General features: G+C 36.5%; 5 protein-coding genes across 6 annotated transcripts; all 5 read left to right on the top strand.

Moving 5' to 3' along the window:
* The first annotated feature begins 529 nt into the window (after nucleotides 1-529).
* On the top strand, nucleotides 530-4494 carry LOC103872988 (uncharacterized serine-rich protein C215.13). Its single transcript, XM_033272908.1, has one exon. The coding sequence runs from the start codon at nucleotides 3309-3311 to the stop codon at nucleotides 4272-4274; it is 966 nt and encodes a 321-aa protein (XP_033128799.1). The 5' UTR covers nucleotides 530-3308; the 3' UTR covers nucleotides 4275-4494.
* Nucleotides 4495-4679: 185 nt separating this feature from the next.
* On the top strand, nucleotides 4680-5466 carry LOC103872987. The gene is made up of 2 exons (XM_009151419.3): nucleotides 4680-4939; nucleotides 5065-5466. The coding sequence occupies exons 1-2, from the start codon at nucleotides 4815-4817 to the stop codon at nucleotides 5315-5317; spliced, it is 378 nt and encodes a 125-aa protein (XP_009149667.1). The 5' UTR covers nucleotides 4680-4814; the 3' UTR covers nucleotides 5318-5466.
* A 1913-nt stretch (nucleotides 5467-7379) lies between these two features.
* On the top strand, nucleotides 7380-10584 carry LOC103872986 (putative UDP-glucuronate:xylan alpha-glucuronosyltransferase 3). Of its 2 annotated transcripts, none has more exons than XM_009151417.3 (4): nucleotides 7380-7919; nucleotides 8233-8445; nucleotides 8513-9144; nucleotides 9359-10584. In XM_009151417.3, the coding sequence occupies exons 1-4, from the start codon at nucleotides 7864-7866 to the stop codon at nucleotides 10387-10389; spliced, it is 1932 nt and encodes a 643-aa protein (XP_009149665.1). In that variant the 5' UTR covers nucleotides 7380-7863; the 3' UTR covers nucleotides 10390-10584. The 2 variants fall into 2 exon arrangements, with proteins under 2 accessions (XP_009149665.1, XP_033128798.1); XM_033272907.1 differs by having other exon boundaries at nucleotides 7387-7919; nucleotides 8525-9144.
* Nucleotides 10585-10743: 159 nt separating this feature from the next.
* On the top strand, nucleotides 10744-11919 carry LOC103872985 (putative F-box protein At1g47730). The gene has a single exon (XM_033273437.1). It carries the CDS (start codon nucleotides 10744-10746, stop codon nucleotides 11917-11919), a length of 1176 nt encoding a protein of 391 aa, XP_033129328.1.
* A 6151-nt stretch (nucleotides 11920-18070) lies between these two features.
* Nucleotides 18071-20632, top strand: LOC103872984 (probable glucuronosyltransferase Os04g0398600). The gene is made up of 8 exons (XM_009151415.3): nucleotides 18071-18590; nucleotides 18715-18861; nucleotides 18940-19004; nucleotides 19133-19202; nucleotides 19414-19632; nucleotides 19721-19864; nucleotides 19956-20091; nucleotides 20188-20632. The coding sequence occupies exons 1-8, from the start codon at nucleotides 18228-18230 to the stop codon at nucleotides 20415-20417; spliced, it is 1374 nt and encodes a 457-aa protein (XP_009149663.1). The 5' UTR covers nucleotides 18071-18227; the 3' UTR covers nucleotides 20418-20632.
* The last annotated feature ends 240 nt before the right edge of the window (nucleotides 20633-20872 follow it).

The following is a 20872-nucleotide window of genomic DNA, read 5'->3' as shown; positions in this document are numbered from 1 at the left end:
CTGATGATAAAAATCATGAAAATAAGAAAAAAGTACGTCATACTCCAAATAGAAAGATTGACTTCATGGATGAATTATTCTCAACACTATTTAAGACTTAATATAACTTAGAAACTTTCAATTATTTGATATTTGAAAATGACGATATAAACACACAATTTTTTTTATATCACTATTGTCAAATATCAAATAATTTAATATTTTGAAGTTATAATAAATTGTAAATCGTGTTGAAAATTATTAATTTAAGAAGTATAAATTAATTTTATAATATATTAATGTATTAAAAATATAAATTAGGTTTAAAGGCTTACAAATCAATCTAAAACAATGTATAAATGGATAATAAATAACTTAAAAACTCTTTAATGACTTTTAGTGATAAAACCCCTCAACTATTTTTGAATCGTAAAAAAAACCCTCAACTAAGTTTTCAACATTATAAACCCTCAACTTATAAACCGTTAACATATTTCACCCTCCGTCACGGTTTTTTAGACGGAGGGTAACATATGTTAACGGAACTAAAGTTGAGGGTTTATTTCACAGGATTTAAAGTTGAGGGTTTTTTTTACGATTCATCTTTAGTTGAGGGGTTTAATTACTAAAAACCCTTAAAATTTTCCTTTTGTGTACAAACTTCACATATTGTCCATAAAATAATACATAAACTTCTCTAATAACTTACAAATATTGCACGTATGGTAGTGTGAACCGTAGAGATCTAAGTTCGCGCCTTTTAACAAATATCTGATACACGTTAATTAAAGATTATCAATGTCGCGGATCCCTTGGCTAGAAAGAAAATGAGAAAGTGATGTGGTGAGGATCCATGGAAATTTCAAATTATAGTAGTGATTTAGAGTGGCAGGGGTGATGAATGTAAATCCACATACATTTACAAATATCGATATTTTATGAAAATCGTATTTTCATTTTATAGAATATTTTTAAAACATTTATGTAGAAATTGTTGATAAAATTGTGTTAGAGCAAATGGGCTGCGGACACATGTGTGAACTAGTCTTGGCCAACTTGATAGCAATGTATTTATTTATTTTCGTTAATAAAGTGCTTTAAAAGCAGAAAGTCTTCTTCTCGATTAATAGTAGGGTACTCATTTGTGGAATCATTTCTTCTCCATATAAAACTCCACATCTTTGCATCTCAGCAAAACTGCAAGGCAACATACACACATATATATATTCACGAACACACTGATACATTATCTCTATAGTTTTGAAGAAGATGAGCTTCGAGGAGTTGAAGAAACAAGGGAGTGTGATCCCCAAGAAGAGAGAGTTGGTGAAGACCAAAATCTTCAAATCCATTCTCTCTTTCCTCCGTCGCTCCGTTACTAAACAAATTTCTGAACATTCCGGTGACGGCAAACGTGTGTACCCAACTCGCCCATGATCGGTTTTTTTTCATGGAGTTGAAGATATTATCGGTCATGATCTTATATGGGTTCTCCTCTGTTTTTCTATTGTTATGTTATAATATTGCAAGTAGAAGGAAGCTTGATAGATTCTGTTTTTTATTTGAGTTTTTAGTTTTTTTTGAAAGGGAGATATTTGATCCTCATTGTGTAAAACCCATTTCATAAATGATTAACGCGTTGTGATTAATTACCGCACTTGTCTTAAAAAAAAAAACTCTTGTATTGTTATCATATGATGAATTTTCAAATATAGTATGCAAACGTGCTGCCTCGAAATTATTAAGGAATTTGTGATAGTGATAGTAAACACAAAAATATAAAAATAAAGAAGGATGTGGAGACTGGGGACTGGACGGAGAGATGTATGCACTGCATATACTTAAATAGCTAAACTTTCCTTAAGTTATGTCCGTTAAATATAAATTAGATTAAACGTGCTGTAAAAATTTATTGATGAAATTCCATACTACAAAAAAAAGAAAGATATAAATCAGATTAAATGTACTACAAAAAAAAAATATTTCTTATGTTCCACAAAGATAGATTTTTTTAGTGTTTTCACTATTAAAAACACATTAAATCACTATAACAAATGTTTTCTGTAGTTTATAATTTTTAATAATTTTAACCAATAGTAATTCAATTAATTTTTTGATAATTCAATATTTTTTTTTAAGTTTATAAATTTTTCAATAAAAAACACAAAAAATTTATCTTTATGAAACAATTTTTTTTCTCAAACATCTATTTTGTAGAACGTAGGAAGTAACTATTTACTTCTGGATATTTTATTTAAGTAACAGATTTGTTTACGGCTTAGTGATGCAATGAATCTATGGTTTGGTACACGATGATTCTTTTTTTTTGTAGAACCAGAAAGTTCGAGCGTTCGGCCCTAATCTTCCTAGGCGCGGAACTAGCCTTTGTTTGTACCTTTTAGCTTGGACCCTCTTCCCCGTCCAAGACTCAAAAATTCAAAAATAAGTCAGACAAAGGACACATTCATTGTAAAGATGTTTTTTTCTTTATACCAATAAATTTAACATACATTAAAAATAAAATATAATAACTATGATTAAAGAAGAAAGCAAACAAATCCGTTGCTTAAATAAAAAAAATATCAAGGAGTAATTTTTTTTGTTCTGTTAATGGGATTGAAAAATGTTTGTAAAACAAATCATTTTAGGGGATAAAATCAATGTTTCCAGTTCATATGTGTTAATGCATATTTACGTGTATCTTAAGGCACCCAAACTCCATTAATGATGTGAAAATAAGACATGAAGATGTAAATCACACGATTTAAATATAACGGTAAGATGTGGCCCTTGTGGGTCAACCCGACTTTGTGTGATATATATACGGGATAACATCGGAGTTTTCAGTTCATATGCTGAATGGTTATCTTCGATGTGAGTTATGAAATGGATTTATCATTGATGACGACGGATTTAAGGTTTGAACATACAGAGATCCCTTATTCACATAATTTCCGTGATTATAAATGATGTTTAGGCTTTCAATGATGTCTAATGCAGTGATGTAGATAGATGTTTTGATATATTTGACAAACCCGTTTAAACGCTTTAGGAACTCGATAAATGGGCCTGGGCCTCCATAACTGTTAACACTAACGGCTTCATACTCGAAAGACCCGCCAACTAAAATTCAAAACTTACCTCACTTTTTCTCTCTTCCACTTTTTTCCTTCCTTAAATCCCTTTTTACGACATGCTTCACAAAAAAGTCTACAAAAGACACATTACATATATACACAATATACATCTCCATCTCTCGTTTAAACAAATACATTTTATTTTTCTTCTTTCTCTGCAGATATTTTGAAAATTCAAACTCACACCAAGAAATGGGTTGTTGCATCAGCAAATTCTCTCCAAAGACAGAAGATTTCAAGCAAGTAGAAGAACCTCAAGAGAAGTACTGTTATGCGCCAGAGAAGCTGTTCATGTCTCGTTGTCCAAGTCGAGTATCTCCACTTCTTGTTCCCGACAAGAACCGGTTTAACCCCATTCCTGTCCCGGATAAGTTTATCCACATCTCGAACAAACTTCCTCCTCCGTCTCCTCATGTAAAGCTGGCATCTTTCTCTCCAAACGTCCAGCCTTCCACCACAAGCAACTCTTCTCTGACCTCATCAAGCTCGTCGCTTTCTACGGCCTCTTCAATCTCGGTGTCAAAGGAGAGATCTTTCTCTAACGACTTCTTGCGTGCTTGTTACCAAGAGAATTCACATGTTGCTCGGATCAGTTCCTTACGAGAATCTTCTCTTTCTCTGAAAAACGGGCATCCTAACCGGTCTAATTCCCCGGTTAAGCCAAACCGGTATTCAACAACGCCAAACAGAGCTAATGCAACCCCGGAAAGAGGAACGTATGGTTCTAAGAGAACCCGAGAGCCATCTCCTAACCACCGTGCGTTGACCCGACAAAAGAGCTTTCGTAAAGATCAAGAAAGTGTTATCATGTCTTCATCAAGTTCTTCTTTAACCAAGGGAAAGTTCTTCAAGTCACCATCTCCAAGCAGGAGATTTGAAAGATCTTCGCCATCTCCAAGCAGGAGATTCGCTATGGCAGAGGGAGACTTGAAGGTGACTTCACTCTCTACTAGTTTGAGGAAAGATAGCTTAGATCTCTCTCGTCTCAAGACTTTTCCTAAGAACAACATATCATCGACTCGGATTCATCGTATAAGTTCTAAGATCAACACAACCACTATCAAGGAAGTAGTCGAAAGCGACAAGGAACCGGTTGTTCCAATGCTTGAAGAGATCGGTAACCCCATGATTGATTTGGATTGCTTCATCTTTCTGTAAGGATTCAGTTTTTTTCTTGTTGAAGATGTGTTTGCGTGCATAGTACAGATAGGTTCTGTATTTGTATAACTCTGTTTTTTTTTTTTAACTTAAGGATTGTGATGATCAACTAGATCAAAAGTCTCATACTTTACTTTTTTGTTTGTTTGTTTTGAAATCTACTTACTTTGTATGGATTTGAAATAGTTTGGAATGAATACAGCTAAAGGAGCTTATTATTGTCATGATTTTTAATCATACTTGTCACGTTTCAAAGATTTAAATTTGTCAAAAGAAGAGAAACTGCACTTGAAAGAAAGCCACATTTATTAGAAAACGCAGCGTTTTGATTCCTGAAAGCCTTCTTTCTCTTTGCAGACAAAAAGATCTATTTTTGATGTCTTATCCAAATCCAACCAATGAGCAGGCAGATATAAATTGCAAAGGCAACAACACTATCCCACTCTATCTTATATTTGGGTTACATCACTTGCTTGGATTAGCCATGACACATTTTTAGTGTCTACCAATTTTGGGTTACATCACTTGCTTGGATCAGCCATGATGACACATTCACTCTCTCCTCTCTTACCCGCTACTCACACCGGCAGCCTCTCCTCTCCATCACCACGATCACCGTCGCAGACTCCACCCATCATCCTTCAAGTTCCACAAATTAACCGCAGGTAATTGTCTATGTTTGTCCTTTTATATTAAAACCGATTAGACAAAGTGGTAATTTTTATGAACCTAGTTTTCTATTTGATAATAGAGTGTGAAATTAATGTTATTACGTGAAATGTCAATGCAGGGCGATTGTGGTTGGGTTAGGTGGTGCGCTATGGAGTTGGAATGCTCTGAACGGTAAGGAGGAGGCAATGGCGGCAGCAAGAAGGCCACCTCCACCACCACCTAAGGAGAAGAATGATCCGACAGTGAGTGGAGTTCAGGCGAGGGTATTGGCGAGCAAGAAGCGTAAAGAAGCAATGAAGGCCTCCATGGCCAAACTTAGAGAGAGAGGCAAACCTGTTGTTGAAGAAGAACCATCTTCTTCTGAACAATAAATAGCATCCACGCAAGAAATGTAAAGATTAGTAGTCATCTTCTCTACCACATTCATCTCCTATCATGTTAATTCACACTACTGTATTTCAAGTTATATTCTTATGGCGACTCTGTGATATCAGATCCATAACTTACGTCAGATTATTTAGTCGCAAGCCAATGGAAGTTTTCTTACTTAGGCTCTAAACCGGCATCCGAGTAACTTCTTACTTGGGCTCTAAAAAGAGTATCCTATAAGGCTATAACTTACTTGATCATATTAAAGAATCCTTTAGTACATTATAAAATATTAAATATCAAATCTCTAATTGATGCAAAGTTGCAAACTGATGCAAATGTACTATCGAAACCCATCTAATTAGACTTTTCAATTTTTTGAGTATTTCGATTTTTTGAGTATTGCGATTTTTTGGATAATTCGGTATATAAATAGTAAGTTTTGAATATTTAGTATTTTTAATACTAAATATAATTAATATTTTTAGGTATAGAAATTTTATTTTGGATATTCGGATACCCATTCGGTTTTCGGTTCGGTTCCGGTTCCGTTTTGATTATAGAAATATAGGAACCGTTTGGTTTTTTTTGAACTTTGGTTCGGTTTCGGATTCTGTTTTTCGGTTCGGTTTTCATGCCCATGCCTACCCCATATTATGCATTTTACAAACACTAGCATACACACTTTTCACATTTAGAAAGGCATAATAACTAACTCGGAACTACTATTTATATTCTGAAAACTAAATCATATGTTTTGACGAAACATATTTTTTTCTCAAGAGGAAATCTAATATATTAAAACAGAAGTCATGACTTCTTTTCATGTGTGATTTTTTTAGTTTGGACCATTCCTAGAAAATATCATATTTTACATAAGTTCATTATTATATTTTTTAATATATTTATCTTTTTATTTGAAATACAAATGAATATATTTAAAATGTTCTAACAAAATCTTTTTTTAAAATCTTCTTAGAATCTTTTTAAATTTACTTTCAAAAATTAGTTAGTTTTAATTTAAATTATCATAAAATATAATTAGAAATTAAAATTGAATATAGTTTTGGTTTATATACGAAAATTTAAATAAAATGAAATTAATTAATTTCAAAAATACATTTACTAATAATTTTTAAAGATTTTGTTAGAAATAAATATTTATTTCTATTTTAATTTTTTCAAATTTGTTTTCTAATAAAATAAAAATAATGATTTTTTGATGAAAGATATTTTATTTGGGCCATCATTTAAATTTTATATTAAATGTATATCACTAATGCTAATATATATAATATTTTTAACTACTTTAATCATAATATCTTTTATTTTTTATTTTTAAAAAAAAATTAAAATTCTAACAAATCTCTTGAAAAAGATTATAATAAGATCTTAATTGTCATAAATTGAATATAAATATTTTCAACTAATTTTGTAATTAGTAATGAAATGTTACTAAAAGAATAAAATTATATCCTTTTTTATCAATTTTATAATAATATCTATCATTTTAAAATAAAAATGTTATATTGAACATGATAAAATAATTTTAAATTGATAAGTTAATATATTTTATTTTTATAAATATAAAATACTTATGCTAAAAATATAATATGTTGGTAGAACGGGTTAATATTAGTAAACTATATAACACAAGTATAAAAATTTAACTTATCTTAAACTTTTTAATATACAGTAATTTATTATATAAAATTAATAAACATTAAAAATTACTAAAAAAATCTAGCGATTTGAATTACGGATCATGATTATATAAATTAAATACAAAATTATTTTCATATATGTTGTTTCATGCATTAAAATTTTAGTTTAGTAATCAAATGCAAATTCAATAGGACAAATATATAATAAGCAATATATATATGTGATGATTTTAATTTACAGCATGAAAACTATAAAATTATTATATTTGACATAATTATACAAACATTTAAATATGTGAGTAACATTAAAAATATATAATAATTATGTAAAACAAATATCTATATATATATATATATATAAATGTGAAAATATATATCCGCACGGTTGTGCGGGTGGAAATCTAGTTTAACTTTAAAGACGAAGTTATTAGAAACTAAGCAGACATTGTGCATACATGGAAAGAAACAATGCTGAAACTTTGCTCTTTTGAGTCTTTTTCCAAGGCGCATTGCTCGCAGTGAATGGTAGTTAGATCACAAAGTTTTTTGAACAAAAAAAAAAAAAAAAAAAAGATCACAAAGTTTATAGCATTATAATTGATTATTATCTTATATCAGAACTATTTGGTCACCAGTCTCATTTAAGATCTCCAGTATTACAATAGTATTAACAAGAAAAAAAAGAATCAACAACTTGTCAATAGCACAGCGCATACAATTAACAAACGAAATTATTTGATTTGGCTCTCTCTCTCTCGCTCTCTAATTATTTTCTGGAGGCAGTTTTCTCGGAAAATCAAACAGAGAAGAAGACGAGAATCTGAAGCTATTCATTCGTCCTGCTGCAGCAGCAGCTACTCGCTTCGACTGATCGATCCCAGAGTATGAGGCTTCCTTCCCCAAGTCCCGTTGAGCCGAGGCACCGTTTATCAAGTCAAACGTAAGTCTCCGCCACTTTCTTCTTCTTCTTCCGTCTTTCGATCATTCTCTCGACTATACTAGACTAGACTAGTTAGTTACCTGAAGCTTATGCACTTGGTGGATTTGACGGTATCGGATCACTATACTACTCCATTGTGTCAATTTGAGCTCCGACTTCTGTTAAATCGAGATCTGACTCTTGTAACTATCGATTCAGCTGAACTATTCGGTGCTATGCGTGATTGAAATTCGTGTTTTGAGTTCTCTCTGTAGCAAAGTTGACTTTCCATGACTACTGATCCTTATTGTATTCGCTTGCTTCGTGTTGACAGCGATGAGTCAAGCAAGAGGAGATCGCTGAGAAACCGCGATGCTAAAGATCTCGAGAAGGGAGGATTACACGGCTCCTTTCATTATAGAAACTGGACTGGCAAATTCTCTACTCTGAAAGTTGTGTTGCTTCTCATTGTCCTCGGAACTGTGTATACTCTCTACCGTTCACCAGCAGTACACATTGCTGATCATCCCTCCAATAATAACTCTAGGTATCTCGTCTTCCCTGCACACTTATGCTTGTTTTCTGTTGATTGATGAGGCTTTCTTAATTTCTAGTTTCGTCAACAGATGGATGATGGAGTCAAGTGCAATTGATCCTCGCTATGTATCTACAGCTGAGATAAACTGGGACCATATGTCAGACGTTGTAGAGAAGTTGACTGGAAAAGGCGGGTATCAAGGAGTTGGCTTTATAAATCTTAACGATGATGAGATTGCTCAGTGGAAGGATCTGATACCTGACTGTGACCATGTTGCACTGCACCTGGGACATATGGCAAGTAACATAACTTGGGAGTCCTTATACCCTGAATGGATCGATGAAGAGGAACAATTCGAAGTCCCCACTTGCCCTTCCCTTCCTTGGATTCAAGTTCCTGGAAGGCCTCGGCTTGATCTTGTCGTCGTCAAGCTTCCGTGTAACAAAGGTGGGAAGTGGTCGAGGGATGTTGTTAGACTGCACTTGCAACTTGCCGCAGCCCGGGTGGCTGCCTCTTCTAAAGGGCTTCACGATGTGCATGTGCTTTTTATTACTGATTGCTTTCCCATTCCTAATCTTTTTATTGGAAAGGAGCTTGTTGTCCGTCAAGGAAACCTATGGCTGTTCAAGCCTAACCTTCACCAGCTGAGGCAAAAGGTGCAGCTGCCTATTGGTTCCTGTGCACTCACAGTTCCACTTAAAGCTAAAGGTCAGTACCAGTTTTCTATTTCTTTACCTTTTTTACTTTGTACCCCTTGGTTGATTTGACCAGATGACTATCTGCATACGTCAATCATTCCACACCATTTTTGTTTTCCTTTTCTGGAAGCATTAATCTGAAAATGCTCATTTAACATTCGGGCCTGGCTGGCTTAGCATCGCAAATGAGACAAGAGTTCTTACCTGGCAATATTTTCTTGCAGACACTTTCTACTCAGCAAGTGCAAAGAGAGAAGCATATGCCACCATATTGCACTCTGCTAATTTTTATGTGTGTGGAGCCATAACAGCGGCACAGAGCATTCGCATGGCTGGCTCTACGCGAGACCTGGTGATACTTGTTGATGACTCGATAACTGAGCACCATAGAAGTGGCCTGGCTGCCGCTGGATGGAAGATCTATTCTATTCAAAGGATCAGGAATCCGAAAGCTGAAGCAGAAGCATATAACGAATGGAACTACAGCAAGTTTCGTCTTTGGCAATTGACTGAGTACGACAAGATCATCTTCATTGATGCTGATATGCTTATCCTTAGGAACATTGACTTCCTCTTTGAGATGCCTGAGATATCTGCTACTGGAAACAACGCGACCCTCTTCAACTCCGGTGTGATGGTGGTTGAGCCATCAAACTCCACATTCCAGCTACTTATGGATCACATTAATGAGATCGTGTCGTACAATGGAGGAGACCAAGGGTACCTTAACGAAGTATATACATGGTGGCATCGGATCCCGAAACACATGAACTTTCTGAAGCATTTCTGGGAAGGTGATGAGCCTGAGATAAAGCAGATGAAGACGCGTCTCTTTGGAACCGATCCTCCTATTCTCTACGTCCTCCATTACCTTGGTAACAAACCTTGGCTATGCTTCAGGGACTACGACTGCAACTGGAATGTCGACATTCTGCAGGAGTTTGCAAGCGATGTAGCTCACAAAACCTGGTGGAGAGTGCACGACGCCATGCCTGAGAACTTGCAGAAATTCTGCCTGCTGAGATCAAAACAGAAGGCGCAACTGGAATGGGACAGGATGCAAGCTGAGAAAGGAAACTACACAGATGGACATTGGAAGATTAAGATCAAAGACAAGCGACTAGAGACTTGTTATGAAGATTTCTGCTACTGGGAGAGTATGCTTTGGCACTGGGGTGACAAGAACTGGACTGACAATTCTACTAACACTTTATCACCGCCACCAGCACTTAAAACTCCTCTTTCTTCACTGTAAGCTTTGTTATTTCTTTACCGTATAGTTTTACTTTTATGGGTATACCACAGCCATAGTTCCGTTATAGATGTCGAGTTCCATACCTTTGATGGACCCAGTGAATGTAATTTGATGTTGTGCACTGAAGTTCATGCTTTAAAACATCACGAGAATCGATTACAATGAGTACCTTCTTCATAAAGCTTTGTTGATATCCGTCTAAGACTGAGAGTAGTGGCTTCCCTGCCTCCCACGCGACCGCCCCTAAAATACCGCTGAAAAACGTCGGCGTATTATTTTATTTTATAATATATATATATGTACATGTGTTTTTATTGGAAAGGAGAACGAGGAAACAAAAATTAGGGTAGAGCGATGGAATCAGAGAAGCCGCACCCACACATAAAAGTTGGGAGAACAAGACAATCGGAAGCAACTTACTTACCTGTGGATTTAGTCTCGGATATACTCTTACGTCTGCCTGCCAAATCTATTGTGAAGTTTCGCTGCGTTTCCAAGGTCTGGTCTTCGATCACGACTCTTCCATCTTTCATTAGCTCTTTCGCAGCTCGGTCAAGTCCCCGTCTTCTCATCTTGTCAGAGAAAAACGGCAAGCTGTTTGGTTTCTCCATACCACAAAACCAGAATTCTGATAACAAGCCTCAACTGGTGGAGAGTTATGCGCTGACGTATCCAGGAAATTGTAGCGTGTTTTGGAACGTGTCCGTCCATGGCATGATCTGCTCCAGTGTATCTCTCAAGCTCGAAGTTTGGAACCCCACCACGAGACGCACCGTAATCTTACCCCATCCCAAAAGAGGCTGGAGTAACATGAGCTGCTTTTTAGGATTCGACCCAATCGATGGTACGTACAAAGTGCTGTCTATGCCTAGGTATCCATGTAGTAAAGGAGACAATCGACCTCGGGTCCTTACATTGACTGGAGATCATAAGGAGTCATGGAGAGTCATCCAAGGGATCACTGAACATGTCCCTTACTGTCCTGGACAACACATTATTAACGGGGTTATATATTACGTAGCCTCTCTTAAATCTCATAGTGATTATATCCTGGTGAGCTTCCATGTCAGATCTGAAAAGATGAGTATGATCGAAGTACCATGGAATTATCTTAGTGTTCCTAAGATTTTCCCCGTACTTTACGAAGGGAAGTTAGCTTGTGTTTCTTCAAAAGATAATGATGTTACAAAAGTTGATGATATTGAAATATGGATTTTGGAGGACGCGGAGAAACACGAGTGGTCGTATAAAAAAATTCATCTACCTTTTTCTCGCTATGATCCAATTTCGCATGCCTGTTTAGATATGAAAGGGGTCAATGATGCCGGTGAGTTGATCTATGTACCATTAGACTTGGTGAATCCGGTTCGGCTTCTATACTATGATCTGAACACAAACGTCTACAGGAGAGTGGTAGTTGAAGGACTTGCGGATGACCAGTTTAGGCGACGTAATGGAATTGGAGACAACAACATTTTACGTACCTTGGCTGTTTATCCCAATCACATAGAGACTCTAATGTCGTTGTAAGACGTACATTTATTTTTCTCAATATATTCTATGCAATTCCTTAATATATGATACTTTCAGATCCATATTATATTTACAGAGACAAATATCCATCTTAGCTTTTGTTTCAACTGCCTGCACGAACACCAGCACGTTTTCGTACAAAAGTCTTGTAGTAAAAAAAACAAACTTGGTCATTCAATCAAATGTGCTTAGCTCAATTGCAAAAAAAAAAAAAAATTATATGCAAAATCTAAAGGTCATATAGTCAAATAATATGGTTTCATAATTGGGGATTACGGTTTCAGTCAAAACCCTACTGGTATTTCAGTCAATACAATCCAAACAATTTATGCAAGTTAATTCAATATCTCCTTTTGAACATAATTTTTTTTAGAAGGTAGTTGTGAAGCCATTGATCCATATTATGAATGGAAAGATTAGGCTGTGACCGCATTGAAACTTAGCACTTGTTTGGTTTTTATTATTGGGTATGGATTCTCTTGTAGGTAGTTTTAGCTTGAGCTCGCCTAGATACCCGAAGACCGGTTTTCCCGAAAAAGTCGAAACGAATAGCTTGGAGCCTTGGATCATGGCCTGGATGTTTCCGGTGCATTCCACCTTCTGTCATCTATGCGATCATGTATCCAAAAACTGAAGATAACACCAGAAAGTGGACGTAGATACAGAGGGCCTCTTGGACTAGTTTATCATGGTCCCTTGGGTTCACGAATTCTCTCACATTGAATTTCTTGGCAACACAATGGTGTTTTCCCCTGAGATACACAAGAAGAAATCTCATTGCTCAGATAGATTAGTGTTCAATGATCCAACAGAGATTAATGGTCGGGTTATTTATGAAACTTTTCCATGGCTGAGAGTAGTGAAGAGAATGTTGATACGAATTTCATGCTTCTGCTGCGGCGCCGCCTCTACTTCCTCTACTAACCAGTGGCTTCCACGCGACCGCGGCTAAAATACCCCTAGAACATCGACGTTTTAATTTTAAATTTTTAATAAGTACCTCCGAGCGTCCTCTGGCTCAACAAGTTAATTCTTGTTGGGGACACTGACAAGGTCTGCCGCACCCCAACCCTGAAATACGATAGGCGTACGTAGACTGAAACTAGACTTCATCTTGATCATAATGTAGTTGTGAAACCGTTGATCCATTAAATGAACGGAAAGAGCTTACGTTGTGACCGCATCAATCACTTAGATCATGGCCTGAATGTTACCTGTGCACTCCAGCTTTTGGCATCGTTGGCGTCATTTGTCCATGTTGAGATTTAATGAAGAAGAAAGAAGACTTAGATATGGAAAGGAAGCAACAATGTATTATGGACAAGACCACGTGACTCTCTCTTTGCAGGACCACAAAGACTAGCCGTTTGCCGCAGCTCTTAAAGGCAAAAGCAAACTGATGTTTCTCGGGTAATGAACAAGAAGATAAGACAGAGTTCATTGACTGATTCCATACATGGAATCAAAGATGCATCTAGGTCACTGAGTCATATATAATGATACATTGTGTAGAGAAATAACGACAGAGAGAAGTAAGAACATTGTACACACAACATAAACTTGTATCTTTGTTTTTCGGAAGGGGTATAGAGTGAAACCAAGAAAAGCATTGTAAGGGCTTTGAGGTTGTGTGAATACTCTCTTATAACCTCTGGTAGATTCCGGGAGACAGGTCCTGACCCAGACTAACACCTTCGTTAATGGATGTAACTGGTTAACAATCTTGTGTCTTGCACTCTTCTTCAAATACTCTACTCTTCAAGTGTGTTCTGTTTTTTTTTATCTCTTCTCTGCAGCGAGTTCTTGGTGTGTGAGAGCATCATATAGCTTAAGGAGACGTCCTGAGACTTAGAGTTGCTTCACATTCCAAAACCGAATGTCACACCAACACTTATCATACCAGAAAGTGGGCGCGGCGCAGAAGTAATTGAAGGCCTAAGCTGGTTTGTCAGAGCACCTCCAATGGTGAAATACCCACACTAGTTTCTTAGACTATGTACATTGGTGTGAAATATTCAACACTCTATTTGTTACTTTTTATATTTTACATCATCTTTTCTCTCTTCCACCTAACATTCAACACCTACTCATTTTTTTATAATCTATGATAGTTATGTTTGATAAAATTCAACATTCTATCTCATCTTTTTATAGGAATAAAAGTTCTCAATTAGTTTAACTTAAATCATGAGGAATTAAAACATTTTTATATTTTTTTTTAATTTTAATTACTTTTTTACAAATACAAAATAGAGAATATAGATGGTCAAAAATTTTGGGTATTAGAAAAGTTATTGTTATGATCCATTTCAGAAAATAAAATAGTCAAAGGTTATAATGAGTTTAAGGGTAAAATGACAAAAAAAAAATTGTATCTAAATCAAATGAACTAAATCTTTATCTATGGAGTAGAAAAAATTAAGAATTTTGATATATAAAAATAAATTTATAATAATTTAGTTGTAAATAATTGTTGTTGAATAATAGAAAATAGTCACATACTCACATATCAAAAGTGGACTCCATTTGTTTCTACTTTCAACGGTTAAAAAATCCAACTCACCATTCAACAACCCCATTGTTTTGTTCTTTTTTTTCTTTAACAATTGAAAATAATCTTTCAACACTCTCAATAGTCTCAATGTACATAGTCTTATGCTTTAACAATGGTTTAGTTTTTCTTTAGTTTTTGTATTCTATAAAAAGATGGTTCAATTAAAAACGGTCTTCCAAAAGCTTACTGCAAGGACTTCTTCCGACACAATTATTTGTTTCTTGATTTTCATTTTTTTTATTGGTTAGAAGTTAGAACCATGTTAATAATCTACTGTTAGGAGTTGCCTCGTGGTCCTTATACTCCTTAGAGCACCATTACCACGGGTTCTTAACCCGTGTATTTAGTGTTTTTAGGTTTAAAAAAAATTATGTAATTAAGTAAGAAACATCGCTTAATTAAGGCTCAGAAGAAACGGGTCTTAGGCCATGAATATAGTTGTTTCTTAAAGTGGTTTCTGCACAAAATTAAGATGTGGGCACCACATAAATGTTCAAAATCGGTCCTGAAAGTCACCAGATAAGGATCGAATTTGGGAGAGTTTTTTTACTGTTTGCGGGCTTCACCGACACGTAGCGGCCCGCAATTAGTTCACTTCAATTTTTTTTTAAGGACAAAAAAAAATCAATTTTTTTTAAAGGATCGCATAAGGATCGCATACCGTTAATCATGCTCTTATGGCACGGTGTCACACATTCACCATTCCCTCTCTCTCGAACCCAGCTCTCGATCTCGAACCCAGCTCTCTCTCTCGAACCCGGCTATCTCTCTCTCGATCTATTGATCTCGAAGCTCATCTATTCTCTCCCACTTGAAAACTGTTCCTGAAGTGAGTGCCTTTGGGAATGTTGATGTGTTGGGGAAAATTGATCCTCTCTCTGACAGTGGTGCTTCTAAAACGGCTGCTACCCTCCACGCTGTGTCAATCTTGCTGAAGCTTGGTCGCTCTTGGAACTGGTTCATTGAGCTTAGTGCCTTGGATTATCCCCTCATTACTCAAGACAGTATGTGATTCATTTGCGGTCTTAGATCTTTTGTTTTGAGATATCTTTTGAGCATTGTTGTTATGTTTGGTCTCTGATGGCCTGTGCTTATAGCTCTCACTCTTAGCTTCTTGAGATTGTGGTTTGAAAAAAAACCCAAATGAGCTATTAGATTCTGCTCTTGTTTAGTTGTTACTTGAATGATGTGTGTTTAGCTTTGTTGCTTGAACGATGGGTGGTGTGTTTCATCTCTGCCAATGGTTGGTATATGAGCTTGGTATATGAGATTTGGTCGTTCTAGATGGTAAAGACATGTTTTTTGTATGTATATAAGTGTATACATGATGAAGAGGTCCTTAGTGGTGTGATATGTGTATGTATGATGATATTAGTTGTCTTCAAAGACTTTACACTGTGATATCTTAAGTCTTTGATGAAATTAATGGGCTATCTAAGAGCATCCACAACAACAAATCCTTAACAACAAATCCTTAAAAACAAATTATTATAATAATATGTGGAGCCCAAATATTTAAGAATCTGTGCCACAATTACCTCTTGAAGTCCCAATTTACGGATCTCTTTTCTGGCAGCTTCTTAACCGTGCGCAGGCTCCACCGTCGCGTGGGAACCCGCGATTGGCCAATCTTTTGTTTTTTTTTTAGTTCGGACGAAAAAAAAGAAAAAAAAATATTCAAAAAGTTGTTAAGGATTTGTTGTTAAGGATCTGTTGTTGTGGGTGCTCTTGAAGGTTGTTGCCACTTTGGAAGCAAGGAACGATACTGGTGAGGTTCGTTGTTTAATTTTGGAAATACAGTTTAAGAATGATGCCAAAACCTCACACTGGTTTGATACAGTTTCACTCTTAGTTTCCTTTTTTTTTTTTATAAATTCAAGTTAAAGTGAGTCATGAATCATGATAACCAAGTAGGGATGTTAACATGGGTAGTTACCCATGGGTTTACCCAAACCCACTAATAATGGGCTGGGTTTTTACCCATCTAAAATTAATTGGGTCAACCATGGGTATTAATTTTAAAACCCATATTTATGTTGGGTAAATACAAAAGGGTAATGGTGTACCCATGGGTTTTCAATTATATATATAGATTTTCACCATTTTAATTAAATTATAAAAAAATTGCAAAAACGTTTTTTTCCGTCAGAACCAAAAAATGATTTTTTCCGCAAAAACCCTAAAAATAATATTTCTCACAGAAACCAAAAACGAGTTTTCCCGCCGAAACCAAAAAATCGAGTTTTTCTACCGAAACCACAAAACTTGTTTTTCCGCCAAAACCATAAAACTAAGTTTCCCGCCAAAACCGCAAAACTGAGTTTTCTCACCAAAACTGCAAAACTGAGTTTTCCCGCTAAAATCGTAAAATCGAGTTTTCCGACTGAAAGCTCCAAAATCGAGTTTTTCCGCCAAAACCGCAAAAGGTGTTTTCCCGCCAATGCCGTAAAACTCAATTTTCCCGCCAAAACGATTTTTACTGCCGAAAGCGAAAAACATGGGTTTTCCGCCAAAACAGAAAAACCGAGTTTTCCCGCCAAAACCGCAAAAAATGAGTTTTCCCGCCAAAACCGCAAAAAATGAGTTTTCCCGCCAAAACCGCAAAAATGAGTTTTCCCGCCAAAACCGCAAAACCGAGTTTTCCCGCCAAAACCGTAAAACCGAGTTTTCCCGCCAAAACCGTAAAACTGAGTTTTTCCGCCAAAACCGAAAATCGAGTTTTCCCGCCAAAGCCGAGAAACCGAGTTTTTTCCGCCAAAACCGCAAAACCGAGTTTTTCCGCCAAAATCGAAAAATCGAGTTTTCCCATCAAAGCCGAAAACCGAGTTTTTCCTCAAAACCGTAAAAACGAGTTTTTCCGTCAAAATCAAAAATGAGTTTTTCCACCAAAACCGCAAAAGCGAGGTTTCCTGCCAAAACTGCTAAACCGAATTTTCTCGCAAAAACCGTAAAACCGAGTTTTTCCGTCAAAACCAGAAAGATTATTTTTCCCGCAAACCGCAAAAATGAGTTTTCCAACCAAACCACAAAATAAAATTACCGACCAAAAACCGCAAAAAGAAAAATTTCCGCTAAAACCACAAAAACAACTTAACAAGTTTTCTCGTTAAAACCATAAATGAGTTTTCCTGTCAAAACGATGTTTACTGCTAAAACTGCAAAATGAGTTTCCCGATTAAAATTGCAAAATATTTTTTTTTTCCGAAAAAGCGAGTTTTTTCTGCAAAAACTCGTTTGCGCTAAAACAAGTTTTCTATAAAATTGCAAAATCTTGTTTACATATTAATGCTCACATTAGTCATATTAATATTTTACATGATTTTCAGAATAAATAAGATAATACTTTGGATACCCACGGGTAAACTTATACCATATTGGGTTTATTTTCTGGTTTTGGATTTCAACGTTGATGTTTCTGGGTTTTTGGAAGTTGGGTATAAACTGGGTTGGGCTGGGCTGGGTTATTTTACCCTACGTTAACATCCCTATAACCAAGTCCTTAGTTTGATACAGTTTCAGTGTTTTCACTCTTAGTTTGCCGGTTTAGAATGATGCCGCCGGCAACCAAGTCCTTCTAAACCCAATGGGCCATTCTTATTTCCAATTTCAAACGATGCCGTTTAGCTAACACCCGACGGCTATGATCTCGACGTCTTTGCAAGATCTAAATTAAAAAAAAAACAAATCTCCCCAGAAAAAGCTTTTAATTTCAAAGAAACAAACGAATAAACAGTGAGAGAGACTCAGAGAGATGGCGAGCTTAAGTAGCAAGCCTAGAAACTTCGGTGCGTACAGCAGTCACTACGCCACTCCCTGCACCCGCACTCACCAGATCGGAGCTCTGTTTCTCGTCGTCTCCACCTTCTTCCTCACCAGGCTTTTCGACCAGTGGTACTCCGTTTCTCCGGCGATCGATCTCCACCGCACTGATTCCTCCGTCACCACGAGCGATAACGGGGCTCTACGGTGGCCGGAGCGAGGGTACGGATCCCATCTCTCGCTGAAGATCTACGTGTACGACGAGAACGAGATCGACGGACTGAAAGAGCTTATGTACGGCAGGGACGGTGGCGTCAAAACCGCCTCGTGCTTGAAAGGCCAGTGGGGATCTCAGGTGACTACTTGATTCAGTTTTGATTAGATTTATCAATCGCAAGTGTCTATGTTATTAAGTTGGAGATGTGTTAGCTAAACGGCATCGTTTTGATTCTTATGAATATGATGGTGATGATGATTAGGTTAAGATACACAAGTTGCTTATGGAGTCCAAGTTTAGAACAAGTAAGAAAGAAGAGGCGGATCTGTTCTTTGTGCCAGCTTATGTTAAGTGTGTGAGAATGTTGGGTGGTCTTAATGACAAGGAGATTAACCAGACCTATGTCAAGGTGAAACCAAGTCGTGACTCACTGATTCAGTTGTGGATGTGCTTATGTCTGACTCTCACATGTTCTGTGATCCACTAGGTTTTGAGTCAAATGCCGTATTTTCGAAGATCTGGTGGTCGTGATCATATATTTGTTTTTCCAAGGTATACACTAGTTGTTATTTGTAATTGTTTTCGTGTGTGGAACATGATCGAGAAGTAAAGTTTTTTTTTTTCTTTTCTGTGAATTGTATTGTTTTGTGCTGTCTGTGACATTAGGTTTCTTTTTGTAGTGGTGCTGGAGCTCACTTGTTTAGATCATGGTCAACATTTATCAACCATTCTATTATCCTCACTCCCGAGGTACTTCACTTGCTCTCTGTTGAGGAATTTCTCGTCTTTTGAAGTTTATTGGTTGTGAAGGGTCTATGTGAAAACTCTCTCTTTTGAGTTTTTTTTTTGTTTCTAGTAAATTAGATGGTCTATGTGCCTACTTATAGAATCATGCGTGGAAAGGATTGAGCCAGGTTCTTGGAGTTTGTTTTACAAAAAAATGAATGCGTTGCGGATGCAGGGGGACAGGACTGACAAGAAAGACACTACTGCTTTCAATACATGGAAAGATATAATCATACCAGGCAACGTTGATGATGCCATGACTAGAAATGGACAACCTGATGTTCAGCCTTTGCCTTTGTCCAAGAGGAAGTATTTAGCTAATTATTTGGGTCGTGCTCAAGGGAAAGCTGGTAGACTTAAATTGATAGATCTCTCAAAGCAGTATCCAGATAAGGTTTAGTCTCACATTGTTTCTTGAAGCAATATCTATGTGGTTGTGCTTTCCTTGCTTGCTTGTTTCTTATGGGTGGTTTTGTGAACAGTTGGAATGTCCAGACTTGAAGTTTAGCGGAACTGAAAAGTTTGGAAGAACAACATATTTTGAACATCTGAGGAACGCCAAGTTCTGCCTCGCTCCTCGTGGGGAATCATCATGGACTCTTCGCTTTTATGAATCATTCTTTGTGGTCTGATCTATCATCTCTTTACCCAAACATTTTATTTTCACCTAATAACTTGGTTTATGTACTCAGAAACATTGTGGTTTTGCTTGTTCAGGAATGTGTCCCGGTTCTCTTATCTGACCACGCCGAGCTACCTTTCCAGAATGTCATCGACTACGCTCAAGTATCCATCAAATGGCCATCATCTCGAATAGGAGCAGAGCTTCTTGATTACTTAGCTTCAATACCCGGTAACAATAATTTACTCCAGAGCTGCATTTTCTCATTTGGTTTCCTCAGATTCTCAAGTTGTAAGAACTTTAACAAGACATGTCTCTCTTTCACAGATAGAGACATAGAAGAAATGATATCCCGTGGTAGTAAGATTAGATGTTTGTTTGTCTACGGTCCAGATTATGCACCATGCAGTGCGGTTAAAGGGATTCTGTGGGAGCTTCAACGCAAAGTGAGACATTTCCAGCAATCGACCGAGACGTTTTGGCTGCACAATGGGAGTTTTGTGAATAGAGAACTGGTCCACTTCAGTAGCTGGAGACCTCCTATGCCTCTGCCTTGAGGTTTCAACATCCCACAAGAATCTCTTGTTTCCACAATGATGAACTTGAGTTTTTTCTAACGTCTTTACATAGCTTAAATAGTTTTTGTGAACATAATTGTTTTGTACATACCAGGGGGAAAAAATTAGTGACTGTACAAAAGATCTTATTTGACTAAAACTCAATAGGGATACGAAGAAACCGATAAAATAATGGTTCTATTTAGATATTTACATTTCTGAAAGCTTTGAAAGAAACCTAGTTGGATCAGAAACCAACAATCCGCTTAATATTTGGGTTCAATTAGGCTGTACCTTGAAACCACGTTCTGTAATCTAACATGAGATAGCATCTTATTCTACACGTGGAAACTATTGATATGAATATAATTGGTGATTAAGATAGGGACAAACAAAATCATCATATAAACGGCAATTTGGCAAATGCAATGGTGTTCTCTAAGTAGATGATACGA

The sequence above is a fragment of the Brassica rapa genome, chromosome A06, assembly GCF_000309985.2.
Source record: "Brassica rapa cultivar Chiifu-401-42 chromosome A06, CAAS_Brap_v3.01, whole genome shotgun sequence".
NCBI lineage: Eukaryota > Viridiplantae > Streptophyta > Magnoliopsida > Brassicales > Brassicaceae > Brassica > Brassica rapa.
This window is presented reverse-complemented; position numbering and strand designations above follow the sequence as displayed.